Genomic DNA, 27,825 nt, shown 5'->3' with positions numbered 1-27,825 from the left:
TAATCACATGACTAAGGCCAATTTTACATTAGACCATATCTGTGCCGTTTTCTTCGCGGATGCACTGTCCGTTTACATTAAACCGCCTGGAAACACCGGGAAACGGGAATCCGCCAGGGTCCACGTATTCAATCCAGATCGTGTGTGGTCCGGTGCTGTGTAAACATTGAGATACGCGGATACGCTGTGCTGAGCTCTAGCTGGCGTCGTCATTGGACAACGTCACTGTGACATCCACCTTCCTGATTCGCTGGCGTTGGTCATGTGACGCGACTGCTGAAAAACGGCGCGGACTTCCGCCTTGTATCACCTTTCATTAAAGAGTATAAAAGTATGAAAATACTGCAAATACTGATGCAAATACTGCCCATTGTGTAGTTATGATTGTCTTTAGGCTTGCCATCCTTCCACTTGCAAGTGGTAAGTGACTTGCGCACAGCGGCTCAGTCCCGAATCACTGCTTGTGCACTTCACTCGCACGCTCTGTGAGCTGCGTAGGGCCGGAGTGCGCACCCTCCAGAGGGCACTCGCTGTTCAGGGCGGAGTGATTTGGAGCGCAGGATGCCTGCGGAGCCGAGCGTATCCGTGTATTGGTGTTGCTGTGTGCACGCAAATCGTGTATTGGCGTTGCTGTGTGCACACTAATCGTTTTAAAAACGTTAATCTGATGATCCACTGATACGGTCTAATGTAAACATGGGCTAATTCGGCACGTAAGTTGAGAAATGTGTCAGTGTGGCTCATCGCTTCCTCCTCAGCGGCTGCGCTCCAAATCACTCCGCCCTGAACAGCGAGTGCCCTCTGGAGGGTGCGCACTCCGGCCCTGCGCAGCTCACAGAGCGCGCGAGTGAAGTGCACGAGCAGTGATTCGGGACTGAGCCGCTGTGCGCAAGTCACTTACCACTTGCAAGTGGAAGGATGGCAAGCCTAAAGACAATCATAACTACACAATGGGCAGTATTTGCATCAGTATTTGCAGTATTTTCATACTTTTATACTCTTTAATGAAAGGTGATACAAGGTGGAAGTCCGCGCCGTTTTTCAGCAGTCGCGTCACATGACCGACGCCAGCGAATCAGGAAGGTGGATGTCACAGTGACGTTGTCCAATGACGACGCCAGCTAGAGCTCAGCACAGCGTATCCGCGTATTCTCAATGTTTACACAGCACCGGACCAGACACGATCTGGATTGAATACGTGGACCCTGGCGGATTCCCGTTTCCCGGCGTTTCAATGTAAACAGACAGTGCATCCGCGAAGAAAACGAGACAGATACGGTCTAATGTAAACTTGGCCTTAATGACACCTTAGATGAGCTGGTCATCAGAATTCTGATTCTGATCCAGGAGAGGATAAATAACTCTCGTACGTTTCCGATTCCTTTCCTCTTCCGTGTTTGAGATCTCCGATCATGGCAGAAGAGCAGAGCTCCTTTACTGAAGCTCACAGTGCTTCAAAAGTAAGTGCTGCTTTAAAAAGAGGTGCATTTACCGTTAAAAAGTCAAGAGTCCTGAAATCGGACATTTTAGTTAGAAATGCTTTACAAATGTAAACTGGGTTAGCCTAATGTTTTGTATGGCTGAACAATAAATATACCAAATTTCCACTTGGAATTACGTGCTCGCCTCTCTTTTTTTTATTGTTTATTATTATTATTAGAGACACTGACGAAGGCAACGGCCAAAACGTTTGTCTCCTTCTGCTGCTAAAAACAACTGAAAAGAAATGTAACTAAAAGAATAAGTTCAAGAGTGCGATCCATCTCTCCTTTCACACGAGAGAGCGCATACTTAAATGATTAGCCTACTTAAATAATAATAATAATAATAATTATTATTATTATTATTATTATTAGGTTTACATGCTGCCATTTCAACATTCCGAATTCAGAAACAAGGTAAATAATAACAAACGTGAGCTGTAGATATTTATGCTCAAATCCACTCAAAGTAGGGGGCGGGGCACCATCACGCTGTGTCAAGACAAGAACTTTCCTGAGAAATAACGCGAACGTCTGCATCATGTGGGATTTGTGGGCGGGAGCGGGACACAATATGGCGGACGCGGGACTGAAAATCATAATTCTTTGCGGGCGCGGGCGGGAGCGGGACTGCACAATGCGGGCGCGGGCGGGAGCGGGACTGAAAAATCCGACCCGCGCAGACCTCTAGTTCTGGGTTCAAACCTTGTAGCTGACCGGGATGTTGTGTGGTTTTCTTCCAGGTGCTCCGGTTTCCTCTCACAGTCCAAAACAGACTAAATTGCCCAGAGTTGTAAACAATTGTTCGTTCTGGATTGGTGACAAGTCCAGGGTGTCCTCTGCCCCTCACCAATATCAGCTGGGATCGGCTTCAGCTTCCCCCACAACCCTGACTGAAAAGTGATCTTGAGGATGAATAGATGGATAAATTTGGAAGAAAATCCATGTGGGAAAAACGGTACCACTGCCAGCCAGTGACTCTGCAGTTACTTATATTCTTGCATCTGTAAGTATTTTTTTCAGGCCCAGAAAATTGCTCTGCTGCCAACCCAAACACAGCAGCTCAGCTCAACCCGGTTTTGCCTTTTCATGAAAAAGTGGGAAACCGGGGAGAAAGGCCACGCTTTCAAGGCTTTTACATTTTTTCATTCTAGAACATAAAATTTGCCTTGCAGTGTAATAGAAGACTTTGAAAATTACATACCGCCCCTTTAAGTTCAGCAAAACCAAAGTGATTAAAATGACTGTCAAATCAATTTATCATCAAGTGTCGTTTTTTTGCCATGATGAATAAATAAAGTATAATTCACAACAGACTCAGCTCATGACTTTTTAATCCAACTAAAAATATGCACAGCTGAAAATAATGTGATTAAGAAATTTATAAATAAAATCTTCAAAGTAAAAATATGATTCGGAAAAACCTTTTCAAAAACGCACACAAAAATAAGTACATCAATATTACACATGTCCTGATCCTCCAGAGCGTCTGGGTTTTTTCCCCCTTCACATAAAACAAGTTTGCTAACTTTCGCTCCAAAACAGATACCGCTGGAGAAAAAACATGCGCAACACCAACCTGCACGCTGGCAAACTCATTAATACGAGTGCTAATGTTGCTGAACTGGAAGACTAAATCATTTCGTATTAAGTCGTACATCAGGTTGAAGAACTGGAAAAAAAAAAAAAAAAAACACTCGTGGTGAGACAATCAAGTGTGTGACTGGCTGATCGGGTTGAACTCAAGCTCCACCCCTATTGCATTCTGAAGCTTTCTAAATAAAGAGCCCAAAAAATAGAGCATTTTTTTCCCATTTCATGTGCATCTTAAAAACAGAAGAAGTTGATAAAGGATTATTATGAGGGATGTAAAGGAACGTCCTTTCGGCTCAGGAGACTCTCTTCTGCTACTTCTTGATTTGTGGAGCTCGTTTGATGCGAGTGTTTTGACCTCTTGCCCCTGAAGATGGCGTTGCCATCCTCCCCGCTCTCTCCTTCGTCCCGCTCGAGTCGTCCTCTTTTCACAAAGTGTTGGATGCGCGATTCCAGACTCTCGCAGCACGGCCGCTCCAGCAGGGGGCGATAGTTGCGCTGTTTGGATCCCTCCATGAGGCAACACTGCATAATTGGTCCTCGATCTGTGGATCGAATATCAAACTCTATTTAGCTCTGCTCATTAGGGTGCATCAGTTGCCCCCTAAAAATGAAAAGTTCCTCCGATCATGATGCATTTTTGTTTTTATGTTCCTTTTGGTAAGAAACCACACTGGGTGAAATATTGGCTCAGTCAACTAAGGCGCCATACCATAAATCCGGGGACCCGGGTTCGATTCCGACCCGAGGTCATTTCCCGATCCCTCCCCGTCTCTCTCTCCAGCTCATTTCCTGTCTCTACACTGTCCTATCCAATAAAGGTGAAAAAAGCCCCCCCAAAAAAAATGTTTCAAAGCTGTTTATTAATTCTTCGTACTGCACAAACTAGCCCCATCCTTTTGGCTACGAGCGGAGCCAGCTGGTAGATCAGACTTTTGCCATAGCCGGTCGGCAAAACAGCGAAAACGTCCTTCTTGAAAAGGAATGAGCGGAGAGCCTCTTCCTGCTCATGTTTCAACGAAAACTCCAAGTCTAATTCTTCTAAAACTGATTCCAAAGCGGAGTCAAACGCACGCTGTTCACTAGCCGTAGCCATCTTTCCTGTTGCGCTTTTTCCAGCGTCGCGCAGCTTTGTCGTCACTCCTGCAAAAGCCCGCCCAAAGAATCCAAACAAAAACCTTGCGTTGTGATTGGCGGGCACGATTTGATGCCCGGGGTGTTTTTGTTTATATGGTGCGAGGCTAGACCCATTCGCTAGGCAAAAAATATTTTTGGCTGCTAGGCGGGCGGGTGGGTCTAGTTTACTAGGCTAGAAAAAGCTGCTATTTTATGACTTGTATGACAAAATTTCGATCACTTTTCATGAAACATTATGGCACCTTATAGAGTATACCAAATATCTTAGATACACATTTTTAGTCCAGATTCTAAATATATTATCAAGCACAGTTTGAGTTTTAGCTGTTCATTGAATCATCGTTCAACTACTTTTAAACAATACAAATGTATTATGAATCACATTAATGCTTCTCAATCCCTTGTGAAGGTTCTTAACATGATCTCTGGCTCACAAGAAATCAATAAACGGAGTCCAACATTGTGATTTCGCAAAAACATATTGTAAAATAAGCGTTTTTTGGCAAAAAAAAAAAAAAAGAACCTCATGGTGCCACCATTAGACTTTTGAATATGGTCAAAAAATTTTACAGGACGTCTTTATTGGTGAAAAGGAACACCCAGACAAAAATGCATCAGATTTTATGAAAGTGACGGCAACTGATGCACCCTAGTGTGTGTGTGTGTGTTGTCCTATTGTTCCCAGATGTTGGACTCTTATCTTCAGGCATGCCAACACACACACAGAATTGATCTGTGACTGCCTATTCCAATAATCACTCTGTGTGCACGCGTGTCCATGCAACAGTGGTTGTGGCAGGTCAATAACAACAGTATAAAGTCTCAATTCAGAGAAGAACATATTTCATGATGGAAGTACGGTGGACTGTTCCTTTAACATGATCTCTGGGTCACAAGAAATCAATAAACGGAGTCCAACATTGTGATTCAAACCTTACGCAAAAACATACTGTAAAATAAGCGTTTTTTGGCAAAAAAAAAAAAAAATGAACCTCATGGTGCCACCATTAGACTTTTGAATATGGTCAAAACATTTTACAGGACGTCTTTATTGGTGAAAAGGAACACCCAGACAAAAATGCATCAGATTTTATGAAAGTGAGGGCAACTGATGCACCCTACTGCTCATTTGGTCATGCTGTTAAATCCTCAAATCTGATTGGTCAATAGGTCTAGACCAGTGGTTCTCAACCGGTGGGGTGCGGACACTCTCCCGGGGGGCGCGAGTAGGCTAGGATGAGGGGGAAAAAAATAGCAGGAAAATTCCCATGTCGAAAATGCAAGTGGTTGGACTACTATAACACAGAAACAAATCAACCACACAGTTTCATTTCAAATTTACCAATACAGGGGGTAGTACTGTATTTTGAGCCCGTGACGCGATGTCACGTAACTGCTAGGCTAGCCTACTATATAAGTGTCTGCGCACGCGTTGAGCTTCATTCACTCTAGTCTAGTCTCTTGCCAAGTTCGCTTGTGCCAGCTCTTGCTAGTCTTTCTGTTATCAGTGTTGATATCGATCTACTTTAGGCCTTTACTTCAAACCCAAAAAGTCTTTTTAAAGACTTTCCCAATCTCAGCCCTCGCTATTTTTTAACTGCTAAGCGTGCACTTACGGTAGCTAATGGGGTAAGCCTCTGCCTTTTTCACCGTGTTGCAACACATACGACACACGCGACTAAGACAATCACACACTCACTCACTCAGGACTACAATCTCATTATCTGTAGCCGCTTTATCCTGTTCGACAGGGTCGCAGGCAAGCTGGAGCCTATCCCAGCTGACTACGGGCGAAAGGCGGGGTTCACCCTGGACAAGTCGCCAGGTCATCACAGGGCTGACACATAGACACAGACAACCATTCACACTCACATTCACACCTACGCTCAATTTAGAGTCACCAGTTAACCTAACCTGCATGTCTTTGGACTGTGGGGGAAACCGGAGCACCCGGAGGAAACCCACGCGGACACGGGGAGAACATGCAAACTCTGCACAGAAAGGCCCTCGCCGGCCACGGGGCTCGAACCCAGGACCTTCTTGCTGTGAGGCGACAGCGCTAACCACTACACCACCATGCCGCCCAGGACTACAATCTTCCTGTTTTGCCGGCCTCTTCAGTCGCACACTACAGGAGAAGCCATCTTCAATGTCCTTGATATTTTTATCCGTGAAAATGGTTTGGCTTGGGACCGATGCGTTGGCCTGTGCACGGATGGTGCACGGGCAACGACGGGCCGCGAGCGTGGCCTAGTTGCTCGTGTTCAGCAAGTAGCTCCACTTGTGAAATGGACACATTGTCGGACACAATGCCGGTTCTCTTTGACTCCGTGCTGAACCAATCCGTGAAAACGACAAATCTAATCAAATCACGGCCGCTAAACTCTCGCTTGTTTGGGGTCCTCCGCCAGGAGATGGCGTCAGGGCACGAACAGCTGCAGGGGGCGGGTGTTGCAGCGGTTGTATGAGCTGCGATAGGAGGTGAAGTGTTTTTTTTGACAGAAATCAAATCAGATCTGGCGAAGCATCTGGATGACGCTATGTGGCTTGCGTCTCTGTCCCATTTGGCCGATATATTTGACCGTTTGAATGGCCTCAGCCCGTCTCTGCAAGGCTGCGAAACTCATATTTTGCTCCTCGCAGACAGAGTGGACGTCTTCACGCAAAAAATTGACCTCTGGCATGGCCGCATCAGTCGAGGGAACCGCGACACGTTCCCCAGCCTTGCAGACTTTATCACTATTTCAATCAGCGTCTGAGCACCTGTCTGCAAAGAGAAAAAAGAATTTGCGACATACTTTAAAGAGGATTATCGCTCTTTTGCGTGGGTTCGAGATCCATTTGTGTGCACAGCAAACGAGCCATCAGTTGATCCGCAGGAACAGCTTATTGAGCTGATAGCCCAAGAGCATTAGCTCAAAATTGAGTCCAACCCGGAACAAATTAGTAACAAGCTGAATTTTTCAGAATATGTTCAGAATAACATACTAAAAGTCTCCGGGAATCCACCTTGTGCTCTCTGAGAAATTCAAGATGGCGTCCAAAATGGCCGCCGATTGGAGAGTTTTCAATATCTCAGGGATAAAACAGAATATAAATGCAATTAAAATGTTAAATTATGTGTTCTCGCATACAAGCAATGCAAATTCACCAATGTCACACTGTTAAAATTAACCAAGATTACAAGGTCATTAATGTGGAAATTACATGGAATTTGATGGTTGACATGATTGACAGATTAGCTTAGTAGGCTACCTACATACATGAACATAATGTAAGACAACAATTAGACATCGATTTCCTTAATATTTAGTGCATCTTTAAGCTTTGATAAAATATTAAAGGGAAATTAAATTTGAGAACTCTATCTTCTAAAACTACAATGGCAAGCTGTTTCAGTACACTTCTTCAACATTCCAGCGACTTTCATGACAAAAAGGTCTGCCTCAATAAAAGCTCTTGCTTATAAACAATGAGTAGACTTAAAGGCGTCGTGCGGTAATTTCAGCAATCAGGCTATATCATGTGTCAAAATGTCGGGTTTGGTGGGTTATTCAAGCCCCTCGGTTTCCCGCGATCTCAGTGTCGCGATCAGCGCTCGAAACTAACGGTGTCCCGACGTCCCGGGGACCATAAAAAATGTCATCGGGACACAAAATTATCATATCTGGGACAATCCCGGGACAATGGAAAAAAATAGATCTAGAAAAAAAGTTCTACATTAATATTATTTACAAAGCCGTAACACATACGTAGACATTCACCTAATTTGTCAATTTTAATTTTAAAACGTTAACAGCGAAAAATACATAGTAGCTACACTTTCGATGCACCTGCATCCGTAGGCTACAGAGCAGCGCATTCTGTTCTAGAATCTTCGGCCGGTGTCCGCATTATATGGACTTGGAATGGAATTGCTACCGCACACGCTGCGCCGACTCTTGCCAGAACAAAAATGCTGAAGTGGTTGAAGCGGACCGACCGCGGGGAAGAAACTGAAAGCCCAGACATAACGTCTCCGGGACCTTCAGGATCCAAAGTGTCATCGCCTGGTCTGCAGGCAACGCTAGCAACTGAATGAACTGAATGAACACTGTTAGACACGTTATAAAATACAACAGGAATGATGTGGATGATATTGACGGAAGATACCGTTCAACAGAATAAGTGAGTTTTCTTGGTGTCTTTCTAGTTCAGAAAGTTTAGTCAGTCAGCAGCACAGCTAGGCTCGGACCTGCCACTATGTTGATGTTGCTAACATTTGCACCCACGCTTCGGCAGCGAAAGTTCATAAAAATGGATAACGGTAATGGATAACGGAAGGTTCATAAAAATGGATAACGGTCTCATCTCATCTCATTATCTGTAGCCGCTTTATCCTGTTCTACAGGGTCGCAGGCAAGCTGGAGCCTATCCCAGCCGACTACGGGCGAAAGGCGGGGTACACCCTGGACAAGTCGCCAGGTCATCACAGGGCTATGGATAACGGTAATGGTGAAAATGATAAGTTGGCCTTATAAGTGCCAACAGATATTCAAGGTATAAGTAGATGAAATGAACATAAAAGGGGTCTTATTTTCAACTAAAGTGTACTGCAGATGTAGGGAGTTGAAACATTTTCTGAATGAGCTAGTTGGCCCCTTTAAATAAACGGGTATCTATTCATACAGTGAGATCGCCAAAGTTTAATAAACTGAAAATGCAATAACTGTAATTTTGAAGTAGATGATGTATAGGACATGTCGCTTGTGTCTTGTGACTTATTGTAAAAATGATATAAAGGGTTCAAAATCGCATAGTTACAAATATAATAGTCACTTCATATGATAATATTAACCACTGGTTATTTCAGAGAGGAAAAAAACGGGGACACTATTGCTTCCATTCGGGACAATACAACACAGAATTCGGGACCACTGGGGGACACAAAGAAAAAAAGTTAAATTTCGAGCCCTGGTCGCGATGCGCCCGCTACAAGCATTTAAAGTTGACGCGCACAGCCAAATTTAGGCAGCCAGCCGTTAACTAGGTCAACTTATGTGTGACGTCATACCAGTAACCTCCCTTGGGTGATGCTGGCCTGTCGCCATGTTTTCTCTATAGCGTGCGTTTACCAGAGTTGTTTACATTGCGGATTTTGTGGATTTATTCAGTTTGTGGATAGTTTTGAACACTCAAAACACTATGAAATGATGTATTAATATTCTGTGATTCAAAATGCCTAATCGGTGTATTGTGTTTGGCTGTAACAACGAACACTGAACACTATTTGTGACTGTTATCAATGGCTCTGATTTCAAGGTCATGGTCATGGTATTGATAGAAAAAAAAAATATTTTTTTAAAAAACACGTTTTAAGTCTGGGGTGCCATGGTTACGGCCCGATTGGTCATCACATCCGGCCCGGTGGTTCATGAGACTTTTTTTTTTAAATAATAAATTAATAAAAATCGAATGTTTTGTGTTTTTTTTCGTAATGATTTTAAATCTAATGTTTCAATTTGATTCCATTTTCGTGTAATCCATCGGTTCGTTTTTAGCTGCTCTCTGCTTGCTGCAGCACGCGCAGGTGCAGTGACCCGGATTTAACGTAGAGTCGGCTAGTTGTTGCTCGTTCACAAGATGTTGTCTAAAAAGAGAAAAGTTGATTCTGAGGGTCGCATCTTTCAGGAAAAATGGAGAGAGAAATATTTTTTCTGGGAAGTAGGGGGAAAACCTGTTTGTCTGATTTGTTCGCAACAAGTGGCTGTACCGAAGGAATACAATGTCAAAAGACATTACGAGACCCACGCCGACAAATTCACCGGGCAACGCAGGACTGGAAAGCTAAATGAGCTTGCCTCAAACCTTCAAAAACAGCAAGCAGCTTTCTCAAAGTCTCGAGAGACACATGAAGGTTCGTTTTAATATCATACATCATCTTCAGTTCTCCTTTAATGTTAAATACGGCTGTTTTCAAAGAGGGGTGTCTCAATATCTTTGTTGTACATTTTATTTCATGTTCGGGGCAGTGAAGGCGAGCTACATCATCGCGTGGGAGATCGCAAAAAAAAGTGTCCAAGCCATTTTCGGAGGGTGCATTCGTCAAGGATAAATACGCATCTGTTGGAATCCAATCTTTCTATCAGTCATTGCCACCAGAGTACCCAATTATCACGGCCTTTGCCGGTAAAATACTCTGTATGTTCGGGACAACATATTTATGTGAACAGGCATTTTCAGTAATGAATATTAATAAATCGAAACTGTGTAGTCGTCTGACCCATGGACATCTCAACGATGTCATGAAAATAGCAACTGCCCAGAGTCTGTCCCCCAATGTCGACAAGCTGGTAAAAAGCAAAAGACTTCTGGCTTCCACATGTAAAACGTAGCTGGTATTTCTCCCCCATGTTGCTGTGTGCTTGAGGGGGAATAAACAGGATGGGTGTGTGGAAATATATGTGGGACTTGACCAGCAAAGTTAATGTGCCATCTGTAGTTTGTTTTTATTGGTATTCTTTTAAGTTCGTTTCTTAAGACATGTATTTTTAAGTATGTTACCTCGCTTGTTGACAGTTTCGGCGAACACTTCCGCCTTCTTCAAAACAGTCACCAGATGTCGAGTGGTGACGTGCCTTATCAGCTGATGTTACTCTAAGGAGGCGTGAACGTCCCGCCCAATTTGACAGGTAGTCCACGCCTCCTGCTGTCAGGTCGCTGGCCCAGGACGGCGCTCCAGGTGTGTGACAGCGCGTACGCTCCCTCATCCCGGTTCATCGTTCTCGGCGCACGCTTGCGTATCTCCACTGCCTCCAAAATCCAACGCTGATATCTATTCTCTTCAGCGCGAATGACTCTGGCCTCTTCCCAATTCATTATATGATTATGTCGTTTGCAGTGGTCTGAAATGGCTGATTTTAAGTTTTCTTGGTTTGCTTTTTCTTTTTCGGATCTTGTGAGTCTTTTTGTTGTTTCTTTTTCACATTCTATTTGGTGTTCTTTCCTGCAAGTGTGGAAGCATCTGCCCATTTCACCAATATAAACTTTATTACATGAACGGCGAGGGATTTCATATATGACGTTGCATTTATTGTCCAGTTGTATTTTGTCTTTGGGGTGAACTAGCAGCTGTCGGAGGTTCTTGTATGGTTTGACCGGGGTGTTGATGTGGTATTTCCTCATGGATCGTTGGATGCGTTCTGTAACTCCTTTTATATATGGTAATGTGACAAAGCCCCGGTTTGTTTTTTCTGTGTTTTTTCTTGTTTGTTTGTTTCTTTCCTTTTTTTGTGTCTGTAGTTTCCCTTTTCGAATTGCCCACGCTGGATATTGGCAGTTTTTTAATGCCTGTTGGATGTGTTGTTCCTCCTCCTGTCTGTCTTTCTCCTCTGTGATGCTCTGTGCTCGGTCGTATGAGGACCATGAACCGGGATGAGGGAGCGTACGCGCTGTCACACACCTGGAGCGCAGTCCTGGGGCAGTGACCTGACAGCAGGAGGCGTGAACTACCTGTCAAATTGGGCGGGACGTTCACGCCTCCTTAGAGTAACATCAGCTGATAAGGCACGTCACCACTCGACATCTGGTGACTGTTTTGAAGAAGGCGGAAGTGTTCGCCGAAACTGTCAACAAGCGAGGTAACATACTTAAAAATACGTGTCTTAAGAAACGAACTTAAAAGAATAGTTATAATTATTAGACATAATGAATTTTCACTACATATTTTTATTGGTATGTTCAGTCATATTTGGCTCTTTTAAACTAATGCTACTGGATATTTAGTCACTTGACCTATTGGTGGAATTATTTACCCTGGCACTTTTCTTTTGACTCGTTTAGGCCTACTTGCCAATCGTTTTAATTGGCCTAATTAGGCCTATGCATTGACATGTTTTTGATGTGCAAGATCAATAAATCTGATCTAAGTCATTTACAGTTTACACTTGTGTTATTTGTGTCTTCGTCCATTTCTGTAGCATTTTTTTTTATAAATGTAGGCTACTTGCATGCTTAGACTGTCACATTTTCAGAGGGTAAATTGCTTTTGTCTGCCATGTTATTGTGCGCCTCATTTTGAGGCTATAGCTTTACAATTCCTTTTGGGTGTATAGGCCTTCAAAAATCATATAAAATAATGTCCTTTTGTTGAGTTAGTGTCTGGTCTTTTCAGGCCAAAAGTGTAATTCGGCCCCCAAGGTCCCACTTGAAAAAAATCTGGCCCCTTACCAATTTCACCCTGGCACCCCTGTTTTAAGTGTTTCTATGTATCAATCATTAATTGTACAAAATGATTTTCATACATTTATGTATTTGTCATATCTTTCTTTGTCACATGAAGTGTTGTCTTGATAACATATGCGGCACATAATTTTAGCAAATGGATGACAGAAGATTAATTGAAAGATTTATGCCACAGAGCTGCCTTTAACTAATAATTATCACTTATTACTGACGATTGTACGTTTACTAAACAATACAATACAAAGCTCAATACTCCCAGCCTATAACATCAAGTTAAAATCAACCGCAATAAAAGGAAAATGATGAAAACTGGAATATCAAGGGGTCTACTGTATCAGAAGCCCCACTGCATTTCGCGAGATCGCAAGCTGTCAAGTTGCTAGAATTCAATCTTTCTAGCTATACTTTCACCCCCTACAGCTATCAGTATTACACATAATCATAGATTAATCACACAGCATTCTAATTCAAGTGAAAACGGTCTTTAAAAATACACACAAGTAGTGATTTAGTCAGAGAAACCAACCAAAACAAGTCTTCAAGTCGCCGGTCTTCTTCATTCTCGTCTTCGTCAGAACTGTCCTCATTTTCTTCTGAAGATGAGCGCTCAGGTTCAAATCTGTACGGCTGGATACCACCAGGACATTCAGCTGTCAAAATCTCTACTTGTGGGCCATTTTCTTCTTCTGTATCGGTAAAATCAAAGCTAATTTCCTCAGCATCGCTCCTATTTTCTGGTGTGTCCGCCATTGCAACTGCACCGAGTGGTTACTGGTATGACGTCACGCAGCTGTTCCACTGACCGAGACGGGGCGCTGCGAACGCGGGAAATTTCAAGTGATGGGCATGACCAAATAAGGACTGATTACAACCACGGGAAGCTTTTGAAAAATCGACGGTCAATTTATTTCGAATCTCGAAAGCATTCTGGTGCAGAATAATGCGACTTTTATCGCCACTGCGTGACGCCTTTAAACACTTCTCAGTGCCTCAGTTGTAATGCTTGGACCTTTGTCGTACCATCAATGAAGTAGGGAATTTATTCAAGCTTGTTTAAGGGTGGAAAAAATTAATCTTTGAGTTTCTAGCGCCAGTCTTTACTACTAGCAATGCCAATGTGTTCGGACAAAAAAATGACTAAACTCAGCATGACCTTTTAAAAATGACTGAACTCAGCATGACCTTTTAACATGCCATTTTTCATTTTACACCACCAATTTACTTTAATTAATATTAATGAAAATAAGTGCTCCAACCCCTAGTAATTGTGTTGGTTGTTTTGTGAACAGAATAGGATGATACGGAGTGAACGAGTAACCAATGGATCCACACTCTATAATCGGTAGTGTACATTAAATAGCACATGGATAGATTTACAATTATAAGTCTGTAATTATTAGTCCTAAACATTAAGAACTGAAGCCATTTCAAAAACATATATGAGATATCTTCATGATACCATAACGATTATTTTGTCATAACAGTCATTGTTATTTCTTCTTGGATGTGAATTTATGGGCCAGGGCGTTTCAAGATCGATACTTGATTCAAGGATCGGACTGGATGAAACCTACACACATTCATAGTACTGTGCACATTCATAAATGTGAACTGGTGAAGTGCCAAAAATATGACAATCTAACCAGACATGGCAAGCGAACACATTATACACAAATATACTGTTATAATAATGTGTACATTGTTATTATATAATGTTAATACTAGTGCTGTCAAGCGATTAAAATATTTAATCGCGATTAATGTCGCAACTGTCATAGTTAACTCACGATTAATCGCAATTTAATCGCACATTTTTGTCACATGAAAAACCATTGTAATTCTCTTATCAGCATAAAAAAGTGAATGGGCTTGTTTTGTGCCAATGTTTTTTTTATTGTAAAGCATAACACGTCTTGACACAGCCACTGCAAAGTGAAGCCTAAGCCGAGCACCGGGGCTAGCAAAAGAACCATGAGTGAAGTGAGACAGGTTACACAGTGACGGTAGGCTTGACATGCTTGATTATACAGTGAACCCTCGCTATAACGCGGTTCATCTTTCGCGGATTTTTTTTTTTTTACAGTGCATTGTGTTCAGAATCCTGATTGGCTAAGGGACTGTAGTCTAGAAGTGAAAAAAGTTGATATTGGTCTTTCACTTACACCAGTGTACAGCCTGCCAAATTTACGTTTGCAATTTTTTTCCATGCCAAAACCCACAATGTTGACGAAACGTCCTGCACCGACAAAGGCACCTCCAGACGCGCCCAAAAGGCAGAGGGGGATGCTAACTATCGCAGAAAAAGTTAAACTTTTGGACATGTTGAAGGAAGGTAGAAGCTATGCTGCTGTGGGGCGCCATTATGGAATAAATGAATCTTCGGTTCGTTCCATAAAGAAGGAGGAAAATAAAATAAGGACGACAGCAGCAATAAGTTTTAACAAGGATGCAAAAAGGGTTGTGACTGTCCGCAACAAGACCAACAACTACCCATAACTATGTTCTTCTCTCGGAAAAAGACACCTGCACCACAGCCTTCAGCAGAAAATGACGCTACAGCGGAGCGGGGTCAGGACGAAGAGGCACAGTCAGAGGGACTGTGAAATACGCGTGAGTCGCAATGTGTCTAACCTCGTATTCATTATTAAAAATATTATTTTACAGTATTATTACAGTATTATTATTTTAAAAGTATTAAAAACTGTCATAGTTATTTGCAAGAACGTTTTTTTTTATTTCTTAAACAAATGCTTTACATTTGTATTGTATAATAGTTGTAAAAAAAATAAAGTTGACTATTTCACGGATTTCGCCTATCGCGGGTCCTTTTTGGAACGTAACCCCCGCGATAAACGAGGGTTCACTGTAATATAAAGTACACTACTATATTAACTTTAAGTTGTTCGTTGATAAATATTGCATTGAATCTGATCTTTACTGTTTCAGCTCACTTAACACATTTTGTACTTTTACACTTTCTGCCTGCTGATGCGTCGCGCTGTCCAATCAGAGGCGGCCAAATTTGCATATTACAGGAAGGATTTCTGGGATAGCATTGAGTTTACAGTTCAGAGGGATCTGGCTTCTTTAGACGCTGTCTTCTTAAAACTGAATAAATATTTAAAAAGAGCCAAATTAGCCAGTCTTTTTCAAAGAACGGATCACAAAGATGCGGATCCCATCAAAGAGCCGTAAATCCCATCTCTACTAGCGCACCCTGCCCGCGCTGGTTCTTTGGGGAGGAGGGCAGAGGACTCTGGCTGTGCGGGGCGTGGCATTACAGTCTAGCTGCTATGCAAAGTCTCTGTTCCAAGTTCCTGGCAGTTTCAAAAGCTTATGAAAAACCTACATCATGTCACAGAGCGTTAATCTCGCGATAAAAAAATGATCGCCGTTAAAATTGAGTCAAGTTAACGCGTTAATAACGCGACATTTTTGACAGCACTAGTTAATACACAATGTAATTAATACACACATGTTGGAATGTATTCTCCTACCCTACAAAACATATATTCTGACCTTTTAATTGCATTAATATTTTGTTTTGGGCCTGAGATATGGGCAGATCTCCATTTGGCGGCCATTTTGGACGCCATCTTGAATTTCTCAGAGAGCACAAGGGGGATTTCCGGGGACTTTTAGTATGTTATTCCTAAAGGTATTCTGAACATATTCTGAAAAATTCAGCTTGTTACTAATTTGTTCCGGGTATAACCCTATTACTCCTGGGCTATGAAGAGTGACAGTCGGCTGCAGGAACGTTTTACCTCCTGCCCTCTTGCGTCATTCTGGGCAGCATTGATGCAGGAATACCCTCAACTCTGCGACGTCGCCTTGAAGAGTCTGCTCCCTTTCGCGTCGACATGTTTGTGTGAGGCAGGATTCTCAAGAATGACTGCACTCAAAACGAAATACCGCAATCGTGCACAAATCGAGGATGATCTGAGGCTGGTTATCAGACATTGCACCAAGAATTGAGGGTCTTTGCAAGGCCCCCCAGCTTGAAAAAGGTTGAGAACCCCTGGTCTAGACTGTAAATGGAAAATAATGAATGTTGTATTTCTGACACGCAGTGGCTGATCTCACACACACACCTACCCGTGTCTGTGCTCTGCAGGCCGTGGATCATACCGTGCAGCACCTGAGCTTTGACTGCAGTCTGAGTCCAGTGCTGGAGAAAAGAGCTGAGCACGTGGCTCTCCTCTTCAGGCTCACGAATCCAACTCAGGCCATCAAAATGGCACTCGTACAACACCAGTGGGTAATCGACTGCCATACTGGAGGGGGAAAAAAAAAACCCCACAACAAACTCATAATTAGGATAATCTCACAATCAGCAAAACAATGAAGTTTCAGTTTTGCCGTGGCTCAGGAACATAAACTGTGATTTTTTCCACATCCTATAGAGATCTTGCAGTCACGTGACCGGAAAGTACACAACCGCCATCTTGTCGGTCAAAAACACCGCTGAATACTGCTGCACTCGTGTACAGAATGGATCAATTTCAACCGACGGACTACACGGCTCATTTTTCTAATGAACAGATAACTAGATATATGTCTAAAATAAAACGATCTACAGATTTGTGACCCTTATGGCTTACCGGACGGAGTTTTCACGACCGGATTTTGAACTGCCAGCGGAATACCCGGACGTGTATAATTACCTCATTAACTTTCCCTCGCTGTTCAGTGGTGAAGCACTGTGTGCTTATAAATCTCTGGACAGTTTTCTTTACAGAAATTCAGGATTTGTCAGCGACTCAGATGTGGCATCTTGTAAACAAGAAAATAATCCTCATTGGATGGGTAAGTCACTTAAGTATTGAGTATAGCACTGACCAGCTGATTATAGAACAGAATAAGGTAATTCCAGCTGTAATTCCAAATCGTCCGTCTTGTTTACATGGATCTGGCGTTGGAGAGGTAGAGGCTTAGCAGTGGAGGTTTGAGTGGCTGTTTTCTGAGCTTAGTCAACTGGCCGGCACTGCAGCCTCGCTTTTGCTTCGGCTCCCGGCGCCGCCTCCTTCGCTTTGCTTCCAATAACAATCCACAGAGACCCCGCTGGTCTCGCTATCTCGTCCGGAATGTTGTGCATGCGATGGAAATCGCTACAAACCATCATTTTCTGCTGGAAACCAATGTCCAGTAAGTCCATACGGTTGTAGTGGATATTGAAGTCCGGTACAGACGAACAACACGCAAAAATACACACAAAAAACAAAAAACGTGCACAGGTAGGGAGAGCTTGTAGCTGCAGCCGTCGTAGTAGAATTGTATATAGTAGGGTTTTCCAGAAGAAAAGGTAGAAGTAAAAGCAGAAGTAGAAGGCGGAATATGGCGTTTGACCGACAAGATGGCGTCTGTCACAATCTGGATCGGCTGTGACGTCACATGCAAGTGCTCCATTAACTTTACGAGACATCAAACGTACACTCACTGGCAACTTTATTCGGAGCACCCCGACATCCACCTGCTGTTTTCTGCAGCTATCTAATCAGCCGATCCCTCGACAGCAGCACGATGCATCAAATCACGCAGACACATATCAACAGCTTCGGTTAACGTTCACCGCGTTCAAACATCAGAACGGGAAAAATTGTGATCTCAATTTTTGTGACTTTCTTTCTTTCGCTGTGGAATGGGTGTTGGTTTGAGCCAGATGAGTATTTTTGGTTTGAGTATTTCAGAAACTGTTGTTCACACAACAACAATCTCGAGAGTTTACACAAAATGGGGCGAAAAACAAAAATCATTGAGCGAGCGAGCGACAGTTCTGTGGGTGGAAACAAGCGCCTTGTTGATAAGAGAGGTCAGAAGAAAATGGACAGATTCGAGGTGGTTCAAGCTTTTTTTTTTTTTTCCAGGAACTCATAGCATCAATCACTCTTTACAACCGTGGTGAGCAGAAAAGCATCTCAGCATGCAACAGGAGAAAGAAGAACACATTGGGTTCCACTCCTGTGAAGAACAGGGATCTTAGAAACAACAACAAGTTCCTATTAAAGTGGCCGGTGAGTGGAATTATGAACAGATAAAAAGTATGTCTTACAACCCTAATTCCAAAAAAGTTGGGACAAAGTACAAATTGTAAATAAAAACGGAATGCAATAATTTACAAATCTTAAAAACTGATATTGTATTCACAATAGAACATAGACAACATATCAAATGTCAAAAGTGAGACGTTTTGAAATTTCATGCCAAATATTGGCTCATTTGAAATTTCATGACAGCAACACATCTCAAAAAAGTTGGGACAGGGGCAATAAGAGGCTGGAAAAGTTAAAGGTACAAAAAAGGAACAGCTGGAGGACCAAATTGCAACTCATTAGGTCAATTGGCAATAGGTCATTAACATGACTGGGTATAAAAAGAGCATCTTGGAGTGGCAGCGGCTCTCAGAAGTAAAGATGGGAAGAGGATCACCAATCCCCCTAATTCTGCGCCGACAAAAAGTGGAGCAATATCAGAAAGGAGTTCGACAGTGTAAAATTGCAAAGAGTTTGAACATATCATCATCTACAGTGCATAATATCATCAAAAGATTCAGAGAATCTGGAAGAATCTCTGTGCGTAAGGGTCAAGGCCGGAAAACCATACTGGGTGCCCGTGATCTTCGGGCCCTTAGACGGCACTGCATCACATACAGGCATGCTTCTGTATTGGAAATCACAAAATGGGCTCAGGAATATTTCCAGAGAACATTATCTGTGAACACAATTCACCGTGCCATCCGCCGTTGCCAGCTAAAACTCTATAGTTCAAAGAAGAAGCCGTATCTAAACACGATCCAGAAGCGCAGACGTCTTCTCTGGGCCAAGGCTCATTTAAAATGGACTGTGGCAAAGTGGAAAACTGTTCTGTGGTCAGACGAATCAAAATTTGAAGTTCTTTATGGAAATCAGGGACGCCGTGTCATTCGGACTAAAGAGGAGAAGGACGACCCAAGTTGTTATCGGCGCTCAGTTCAGAAGCCTGCATCTCTGATGGTATGGGGTTGTATTAGTGCGTGTGGCATGGGCAGCTTACACATCTGGAAAGACACCATCAATGCTGAAAGGTATATCCAGGTTCTAGAGCAACATATGCTCCCATCCAGACGACGTCTCTTTCAGGGAAGACCTTGCATTTTCCAACATGACAATGCCAAACCACATACTACATCAATTACAGCATCATGGCTGCGTAGAAGAAGGGTCCGGGTACTGAACTGGCCAGCCTGCAGTCCAGATCTTTCACCCATAGAAAACATTTGGCGCATCATAAAACGGAAGATACGACAAAAAAGACCTAAGACAGTTGAGCAACTAGAATCCTACATTAGACAAGAATGGATTAACATTCCTATCCCTAAACTTGAGCAACTTGTCTCCTCAGTCCCCAGACGTTTACAGACTGTTGTAAAGAGAAAAGGGGATGTCTCACAGTGGGAAACATGGCCTTGTCCCAACTTTTTTGAGATGTGTTGTTGTCATGAAATTTAAAATCACCTAATTTTTCTCTTTAAATGATACATTTTCTCAGTTTAAACATTTGATATGTCATCTATGTTCTATTCTGAATAAAATATGGAATTTTGAAACTTCCACATCATTGCATTCCGTTTTTATTTACAATTCGTACTTTGTCCCAACTTTTTCGGAATCGGGGTTGTATTTTTTTTTAACGAACGAGAAATATTAAGCACTGATATATTCTTGTGATCAAAGAAGAACCTGGCGGAAAGTCGTAATTACACGCCCCAAAAATGGACTATGATTGAAAAACAATAAATCAAGTGACAGTGTGGCAGCACCAATCCTTAAAGGGGAACTAAAGGCAATTTTTTTTTTATTTTCAAAATTCTATTTCTCATTTTATTAAATACAGGAATGCATGTTTGATCGCTATTTTGTCGCTGCTATAGCGAGTTCTGAGTGTTTGAAATATGCTCTGTAATATATCAGTCCGTATGTCAAAGCGATGGCCGTAAACGAGATTCGTTGAGACCTGTGCGAGACATCGTAGGACGGAAGTAAAATGTACAGCAGAAATCAAAGTGACCGACATCTGCCAACATTGTCAAAAGACGCGCGCGCCCTCTTTCAAATGCTGATGTAATCAAGCTGGAATTTTTCCCTGTGTCCAAAATCGCTCCCGACTCACTATATAGGGCACTGTATAGCGTGGACGCCGTTTGTGGAATAATCTTCATCACTGATGAAGCTGGGAAATCTCAAAATTAATCTAAATTGGGATGATATGGCGATCTGGCTGCTGTGTGAACAGTTTTCAAAATGGCGGCACCGACACTTCACGTTTGAAGTCTCGCGAAGATAAGTGACGCCTGCCGTGGACCAAACGAACTACATCCAACATGGCTAAAAACCAAAAAGGCCGATAAGTGTAAGAAATACGCCAACACGAGTCACGATGTCAGGTTAATAAAACCGAAAACATCATTGAATAACACGTTCATGAAGAAATAAAGCAAGTTTAAAAATGACTTCAGTTCCCCTTTAAAAAAACATGAATTGTTGATTGTGTCACCTGTACTGAGGCTTCCTGGGGTTGTTCTCAACATCCAGTAGCTGAGTGATGATCTCTGGTGCCTCCAGCTTCTGGCCAATCAGAAGCAGCACAGCCATCATGCAACGAACCTGAAAAAGTGACATGACAATGTCAAAGATGCGACTGGACAACTGATCCAGGCAACAACCAATCACTGAGCTTGAAAAGAAAAGTATAAAATTGTCTGGACTTGACTCAAGAATGCGCCGACCTGGTGGTACAGGAAGGCGAGACCTTTGACCTCGAACATGTAGAAGCGCTGAGGGTCGGCGTGCGAGGGGTGACGGGGTTCGCACGGCTGAACGCTCGCGGCTGTGATCGTCCTCTGGAACTGCAGAACGCCGTTACCCACGTCCATCTTACACAAGTTCCTGAAGTCATGAGTGCCTTCATATCTGCACAGATCACTGCATTAGAAAACACAAAACACTCCAACAGGCGACATGTCTTTCATTCGTTATTCAGTGTACCGTTTGACCGCTTCAGCCATGAGCTCTACGTCCAGGTTTCCACGGGGAAAGTAGTACCGGTACGTTCGAGACTGGCAGTCGAAGCGTGCGCTGAAGCCGCTGGGGACCGGAGACCAGCTAAGAGCCCGGATGTCTGGAGGAAGGACCCTGTTCAGCATCTTTACGTAAGGCAACTCGGTCGTCGCAGCTCCACTGCCAGCTTTAGGTTCGACACCAGCCGGGACGGTCACACCCAAACCACTGAACTGACTCGAGCGCAGGTCAATGGATATTACCTGGAATACAGAACAACCTTCATCAGGGTCATCATTATTATCAAATTAGTGTCTATATATATTTATTTTGGAAAATTCTATTTATTCGAAAGCTTCGTATTTACCTTCCAACCATTTAAGTACTACAGTACATAAGAGTTTCTCCACCCTATCAAGTGCACATCATGTTCAAACTGTGAGGCAATTCTTTAACTTTTGGAAGATGGAAAATGAAAATCAAGTACACTATCCACACTAACTCAAATAAACGAGGGCACAAATACATAGAAACTCAAATAACTAGAACACAAGAACTCAAACGAGGGCACAAATACATAGAAACTCAAACAACTAGAACACAAGAACTCAAACGAGGGCACAAATATATACAAACTCAAACAACTAGAACACAAGAACTCAAACGAGGGCAGAAATACATAGAAACTCAAATAACTAGAACACAAGAACTCAAACGAGGGCACAAATACATACAAACTCAAACAACTAGAACACAAGAACTCAAACGAGGGCACAAATATATACAAACTCAAACAACTAGAACACAAGAACTCAAACGAGGGCACAAATACATACAAACTCAAATAACTAAAACACAGGTATACACTAAAAACAAGAGAACCAATATATACAAACTCAAATAATTAAAACACATGGGTACACAATAACTCAAATAAACGAGGGCACAAATATATACAAACTCAAACAACTAGAACACAAGAACTCAAACGAGGGCACAAATACATACAAACTCAAATAACTAGAACACAAGAACTCAAACGAGGGCACAAATACATACAAACTCAAATAACTAGAACACAAGAACTCAAACGAGGGCACAAATACATACAAACTCAAACAACTAAACACAGGTATACACAAACAAAACAAGAGAACAAATATATACAAACTCAAATAACTAAAACACATGGGTACACAATAACTCAAATAAACGAGGGCACAAATATATACAAACTCAAGTAACTGAACACAAGGGTTGACACTAACTCAAACAAGGACACAAATATATACAAACTCAAATAACAGAGCACAAGAGGACATCAACTCGAAAGAACCGATGACAGATATACACCAACTCAAACACACGCCAGTTCACAGAACTGAAGGGACGCGTTCACAACGACTCATGAGGGTACAAGTATACTCCAACTCGAGTAACCAAGGGCATGAGTCGACTCCAACTCGAATAATCGAGTACATTATTACACGTGTGCCCTGTAGTATCTAATAACCCCAACATTATTAAATGCATCAGCATTCACTAACCCATCATCAACTGTCTGAGTTGAGCCGAGTTTATTAAATTATATACGCTTCATGTTCGACCTGAACGCGCACGTTCCCTCGGACCGAAACCTTGCACATATTGTCGTACCTGTGAGAAGGCGCTGACTCCTTTATCTGTGCGGCCACAGCGGTGGTAATTCGAGCTCTGCCGGTCCTGGATCAGCTTCGTTTTCAGCAGAGCCTCGAACACTCGTGCCTCCACCGTGTTGTCCGTGTTCTCCTGTACAGCAAATCCCTGGTACTGCCAGCCCAGGTACGCTAGGCGCAGAGCTACATGGCGCCGTGGATGCGCGGCAAAATCGAACACCCTCTTCCCCTTCTTTCTGTTCCCTCCGTTCTCCTGAACCTTCGAGACCGAGCTCGTTCCCTTGTCACTCTGTGCTCCATCACTCTTTCCCCTCAGCTGGGCCTGCAGTCGCTCCACTTCCTCCTCCAACGCCTTCACACGGGCCTGCAAGGCTCCCTCGGATGCGCTCATGGGGCTGACGCCGTCTGTTGAGAAAAAAAAAAAGCTCAGAGTATGTAAACTAATCAGGAATAAAAGGATGGCACAGGGAAGTAGTTCTCCCTATTTCTGGGATCTCAAGGACGGGGAGGTGCTTTGAGTACATGACCCGAGGTAACACGCAGAATGAAAGGTTAGTCACGGAAATAACGAGACGGATTGTACAGGTGTCCAAGGCACCACAATGCTGCAGGGGGGAGCACTGGGTCTTCACAGCTTCAGGGTCCCTGGTTTGATCCTGAGTTCAGGTGGAGTTTCACATGATGTCCCTAATGCCCCTTTTCCACCAAAGCAGTTCCAGGGCTGGTTCGGGGCCAGTGCTTAGTTTGGAACCGGGTTTTCTGTTTCCACTGACAAAGAACTGGCTCTGGGGCCAGAAAAACCGGTTCCAGGCTAGCACCAACTCTCTGCTGGGCCAGAGGAAAGAACCGCTTACGTCAGCCAGGGGGCGGAGTTAAGACCAACAACAATAACAAGACCGCGAAAGATCACCATTTTTAAGCGACGAGAGGCAGCAGCTGTACAAACACGAAGTCATCCATTATTATTGGTGTTGTTGTTGCTGCTGCTGCTTCTTCCGTGTTGTTTTTGCTTCGATATTCGCACCAAGGTTTAAGCGAACGTAGCGACGTAACTGACGTATACAGCGACGTAACTGACGTATACAGCGACGTAATGACGTGGCTCCGCTTAGCACCGCGAGCTATGGAAAAGCAAACTGGTTCTCAGCTGGCTTGCAAGTTGAACGAGTTGTGAACCAGCACCAGCACTGGCCCCGAACCAGCCCTGGAACTGATTTGGTGGAAAAGGGGTGTGTGTGAGTTTCCTCCCACCCCCCAAAAACATGCCGGGAGGTGTGAACGAATGTCTGAAAAAGTGTGTGCATGGTGCCCCATGATGGACAATCATGATGTATTCCCAATCTTCCTCGGACAGGCTTCAGGTTGACCCCGGCCCTGACCAAAACGCAACACTTACTGATGAATAAAAGATGAACAGAAACCCAATCTTGGTAAATTCCTGAAGAAGTGCACTTCACACGTGAAAGTTGGTTGATTCGGACAGAACCTCGTTTTCTGCATTATGGAGCACTTGCATGTGACGTCACAGCCGATCCAGATTGTGACAGACACCATCTTGTCGGTCAAACGCCATATTTCCGCCTTCTACTTCTGCTTCTACCTTTTCTTCTGGAAAACCCTACTATATACAATTCTACTACAACGGCTGCAGCTACAAGCTCTCCCTACCTGTGCACGTTTTTTATGTTTTTTGTGTGTATTTTTGCGCGTTGTTCGTCTGTACCGGACTTCAATATCCACTACAACCGTATGGACTTACTGGACATTGGTTTCCAGCAGAAAATGACGGTTTGTAGTGATTTCCATCGCATGCACAACATTCCGGACGAGAAAAAAAAAAAAACATTCCAGACAAGATAGCGAGACCAGCGGGGTCTCCGTGGATTGTTATCGGAAGCAAAGCGAAGGAGGCGGCGTCGGGAGCGGAAGCAAAAGCGAGGCTGCAGAGCCGGCCTGTTGACTAAGCTCAGAAAACAGCCACTCAAACCTCCACTGCTAAGCCTCTACCTCTCCAACGCCAGATCCATGGTAAACAAAATGGATGATTTGGAATTACAGCTGGAATTACCTTATTCTATTCTATAATCAGCTGGTCAGTGCAGTACTAGTAATACTTAAGTGACTTACCCATCCAATGAGGATTATTTTCTTGTTTACAAGATGCCACATCTGAGTCGCTGACAAATCCTGAATTTCTGTAAAGATAACTGTCCAGAGATTTATAAGCACGCAGTGCTTCACCACTGAGCAGCGAGGGAAAGTTAATGAGGTAATCATAGACGTCTGGGTATTCCGCTGGCAGTTCCATATCCACTGACACGGTCGTGAAAACTACGTCCAGAAAGCCATAAGGGTCACTAATCTGTAGATTGTTTATTTTAGACATATATCTAGTTATCTGTTCATTAGAAAAATGAGCCGTGTAGTCCGTCGGTTGAAATTGATCCATTCTGTACACGAGTGCAGCAGTATTCAGCGGTGTTTTTGACCGACAAGATGGCGTCTGTGTACTTTCCGGTCACGTGACTGCAAGATCTCTATGGACCCTTTTCACGTGACGTCACGACAAACGCGGCCGCCATTTTGGACATGTACTACCAGTAGTTTACCACAGCCAGCATTGAGGAACGGCAGCAAAGAAAGTGTTTATTTTCAGCAAGACTTCCATCATGCCACTATATTGTTGTGCACCTGGATGTAGTAACCATCAACAAACAAGGCAAGGGTTATCATTTTATCGGATCCCGACGGAGAAGATGGATAGCGGCCATTAACAGATTGGCAGCCCTCCCTCGGCATACCAGCGCTTGTGTAGTGACCACTTTGTTGGAGGTAAGACGAATAAAATTAGCCAGAAAAGGCATTACATTGCTGTTAACATTCTGTGGCGGCGAGTGTGTAACCAAATAGGCTAAAATAACCCATTGTAACCTCTTTGTTCTTCTGTAGTAGCTATTAGCTAACGACATTAGCTAGCGTTGTGTTCCTTTGCTGTTGGCAGACTGTAGGACAGATCAGAGGCAGTGTCCTACAAACAGCGCTTAATTTGAGGGGGAGCAAGCCGGAGCGCGCTCCGGAACCTCGGGCGTTGGCTCCGGCAGCTATTTACACTGGATCCGGTGATCCGACACCTCTCTTGACTATGCAACAACAACAAAAAAAAACGATTGTCTTTAGGCTTGCCATCCTTCCACTTGCGAGTGGTAAGTGATCTGCGCTGGGATCACACACACAGCGGCTCAGTCCCGAATCGTGGCTCGTGCACTTCACTCGCGCGCTGTGTGAGCTGCGCAGGGCCGGAGTGCGCACCCTCCAGAGGGCACTCGCTGTTCAGGGCGGAGTGATTTGGAGCGCAGGATGCCTGCGGAGCCGAGCGTATCCGTGTATTGGTGTTGCTGTGTGCAGACGAATCGTGTATTGGTGTTGCTGTGTGCACACTAATCGCTTTTAAAAACGTTAATCTGATGATCCGCTGATACGGTCTAATGTAAACATGGGCTAAGTGTTCAAAACAAGAGGAACATGTATTTGTCTCTTAAATCCAGGCCGTTCCCTGTAATCTCTAACAACGGTTGGAGAAAGTAATGGCAAATAGTGAGTGCACAAACCATAGAAGGTAAACTGTACACAGCGCCAGGGCAGTGTGATGGTATGTCTACTTTTAGATTGTGTTAGCTTATCAATGAACACACTCGTCACTCGACGAGTTTCACGTCTTTACGACGGATACTTAAATGTGTGTTAGGTATTATTGTTGCAGTCTAAGCAGTCATTGTAGCAGCTAGATGAGCGAGAACCGAAAGGGTCTGTGCCATAAACCGTTATTTCTGTACGGCGTTGCTAATGTGTCGTTACTGTTGTTATTTCTCCCTCTGCTCGCCCTGTAAATGCCCTACGTCGCTGGATAGCGAAGGTGTTTTCTGCATCTCGCTCCTTTTTCTTGTATGTTCTCCGTTTGTCGCCTTCCTCGCATTCAAACCAATTCGAGCCGAAGTCCGCTACATGTCCAAAATGGTGGTCGCGTTTACGAAGGTCACGTGACTGAAAAGGGTCTATAAACACTTATGGCACCTTTAATATGGCACTTACGCTTATGGCACCTTTAAGTTTCATGGGTACGTTTAAACAGAATTTCAAAGGAAAAGGAACACGTTAATCTTGGTCCGTACATTTTTCTACACTAAGTTAATAAATATTGTGTTCATTTTGGCAAGAAAAAAAAAAGAAAATCACAGAAATAAAGCTCAATACAGTAACATTACCTGCTTTGGGCTTTAAGAAATATAAAACCTACACTCATGACACTACAAACAACAGCATGCTTATCACAGTTAACCTGACTTTCATTCGTAATATTCATTTTCTTACCTTAAAAATAACTAAAGGTGAGATTTCGATCACACTTCACCACTGAAACGCCTGGAAATCAGACAAAACTGTCCAAAAGCAGGGGATTTATCATCCACATGAGCAACATACACACACTTGTATACCAAATAACCGCCTGTAGAAATATAGGGCACTAGGTAGGGTATGTCAGCGCGGTCATACGCTGTATACGTAACTAGGGAGAAAGGCGACATTTGGGATTGGTCCGTGAAAAAACACGGAAGTAAAATCTCAAACGTCGGAGCGACACATGTCAAAATAAAAGTAGACTTAAAGGAGGGATGACAGGGAAGTTTATTTAGATCAATTAGA

At 43.3% G+C, this 27,825-nt stretch overlaps 1 protein-coding gene across 2 annotated transcripts; it reads right to left on the bottom strand.

The window, feature by feature from the left end:
- Nucleotides 1-2,838: 2,838 nt before the first annotated feature.
- Nucleotides 2,839-27,606, bottom strand: pus3 (pseudouridylate synthase 3). 2 transcript variants are annotated; one of them, XM_060920366.1, is made up of 7 exons: nucleotides 27,493-27,606; nucleotides 23,126-23,529; nucleotides 21,458-21,732; nucleotides 21,199-21,382; nucleotides 20,967-21,076; nucleotides 16,533-16,711; nucleotides 2,839-3,619 (listed from the first exon to the last, which is right to left on the bottom strand). In XM_060920366.1, the coding sequence occupies exons 2-7, from the start codon at nucleotides 23,513-23,515 to the stop codon at nucleotides 3,339-3,341; spliced, it is 1,419 nt and encodes a 472-aa protein (XP_060776349.1). In that variant the 5' UTR covers nucleotides 23,516-23,529; nucleotides 27,493-27,606; the 3' UTR covers nucleotides 2,839-3,338. The 2 variants fall into 2 exon arrangements, with proteins under 2 accessions (XP_060776349.1, XP_060776350.1); XM_060920367.1 differs by lacking the exon at nucleotides 16,533-16,711.
- Between the last annotated feature and the right edge of the window lie 219 nt (nucleotides 27,607-27,825).

The sequence above is a fragment of the Neoarius graeffei genome, chromosome 5 (genome assembly GCF_027579695.1).
Source record: "Neoarius graeffei isolate fNeoGra1 chromosome 5, fNeoGra1.pri, whole genome shotgun sequence".
Lineage (NCBI taxonomy): Eukaryota > Metazoa > Chordata > Actinopteri > Siluriformes > Ariidae > Neoarius > Neoarius graeffei.
This window is presented reverse-complemented; position numbering and strand designations above follow the sequence as displayed.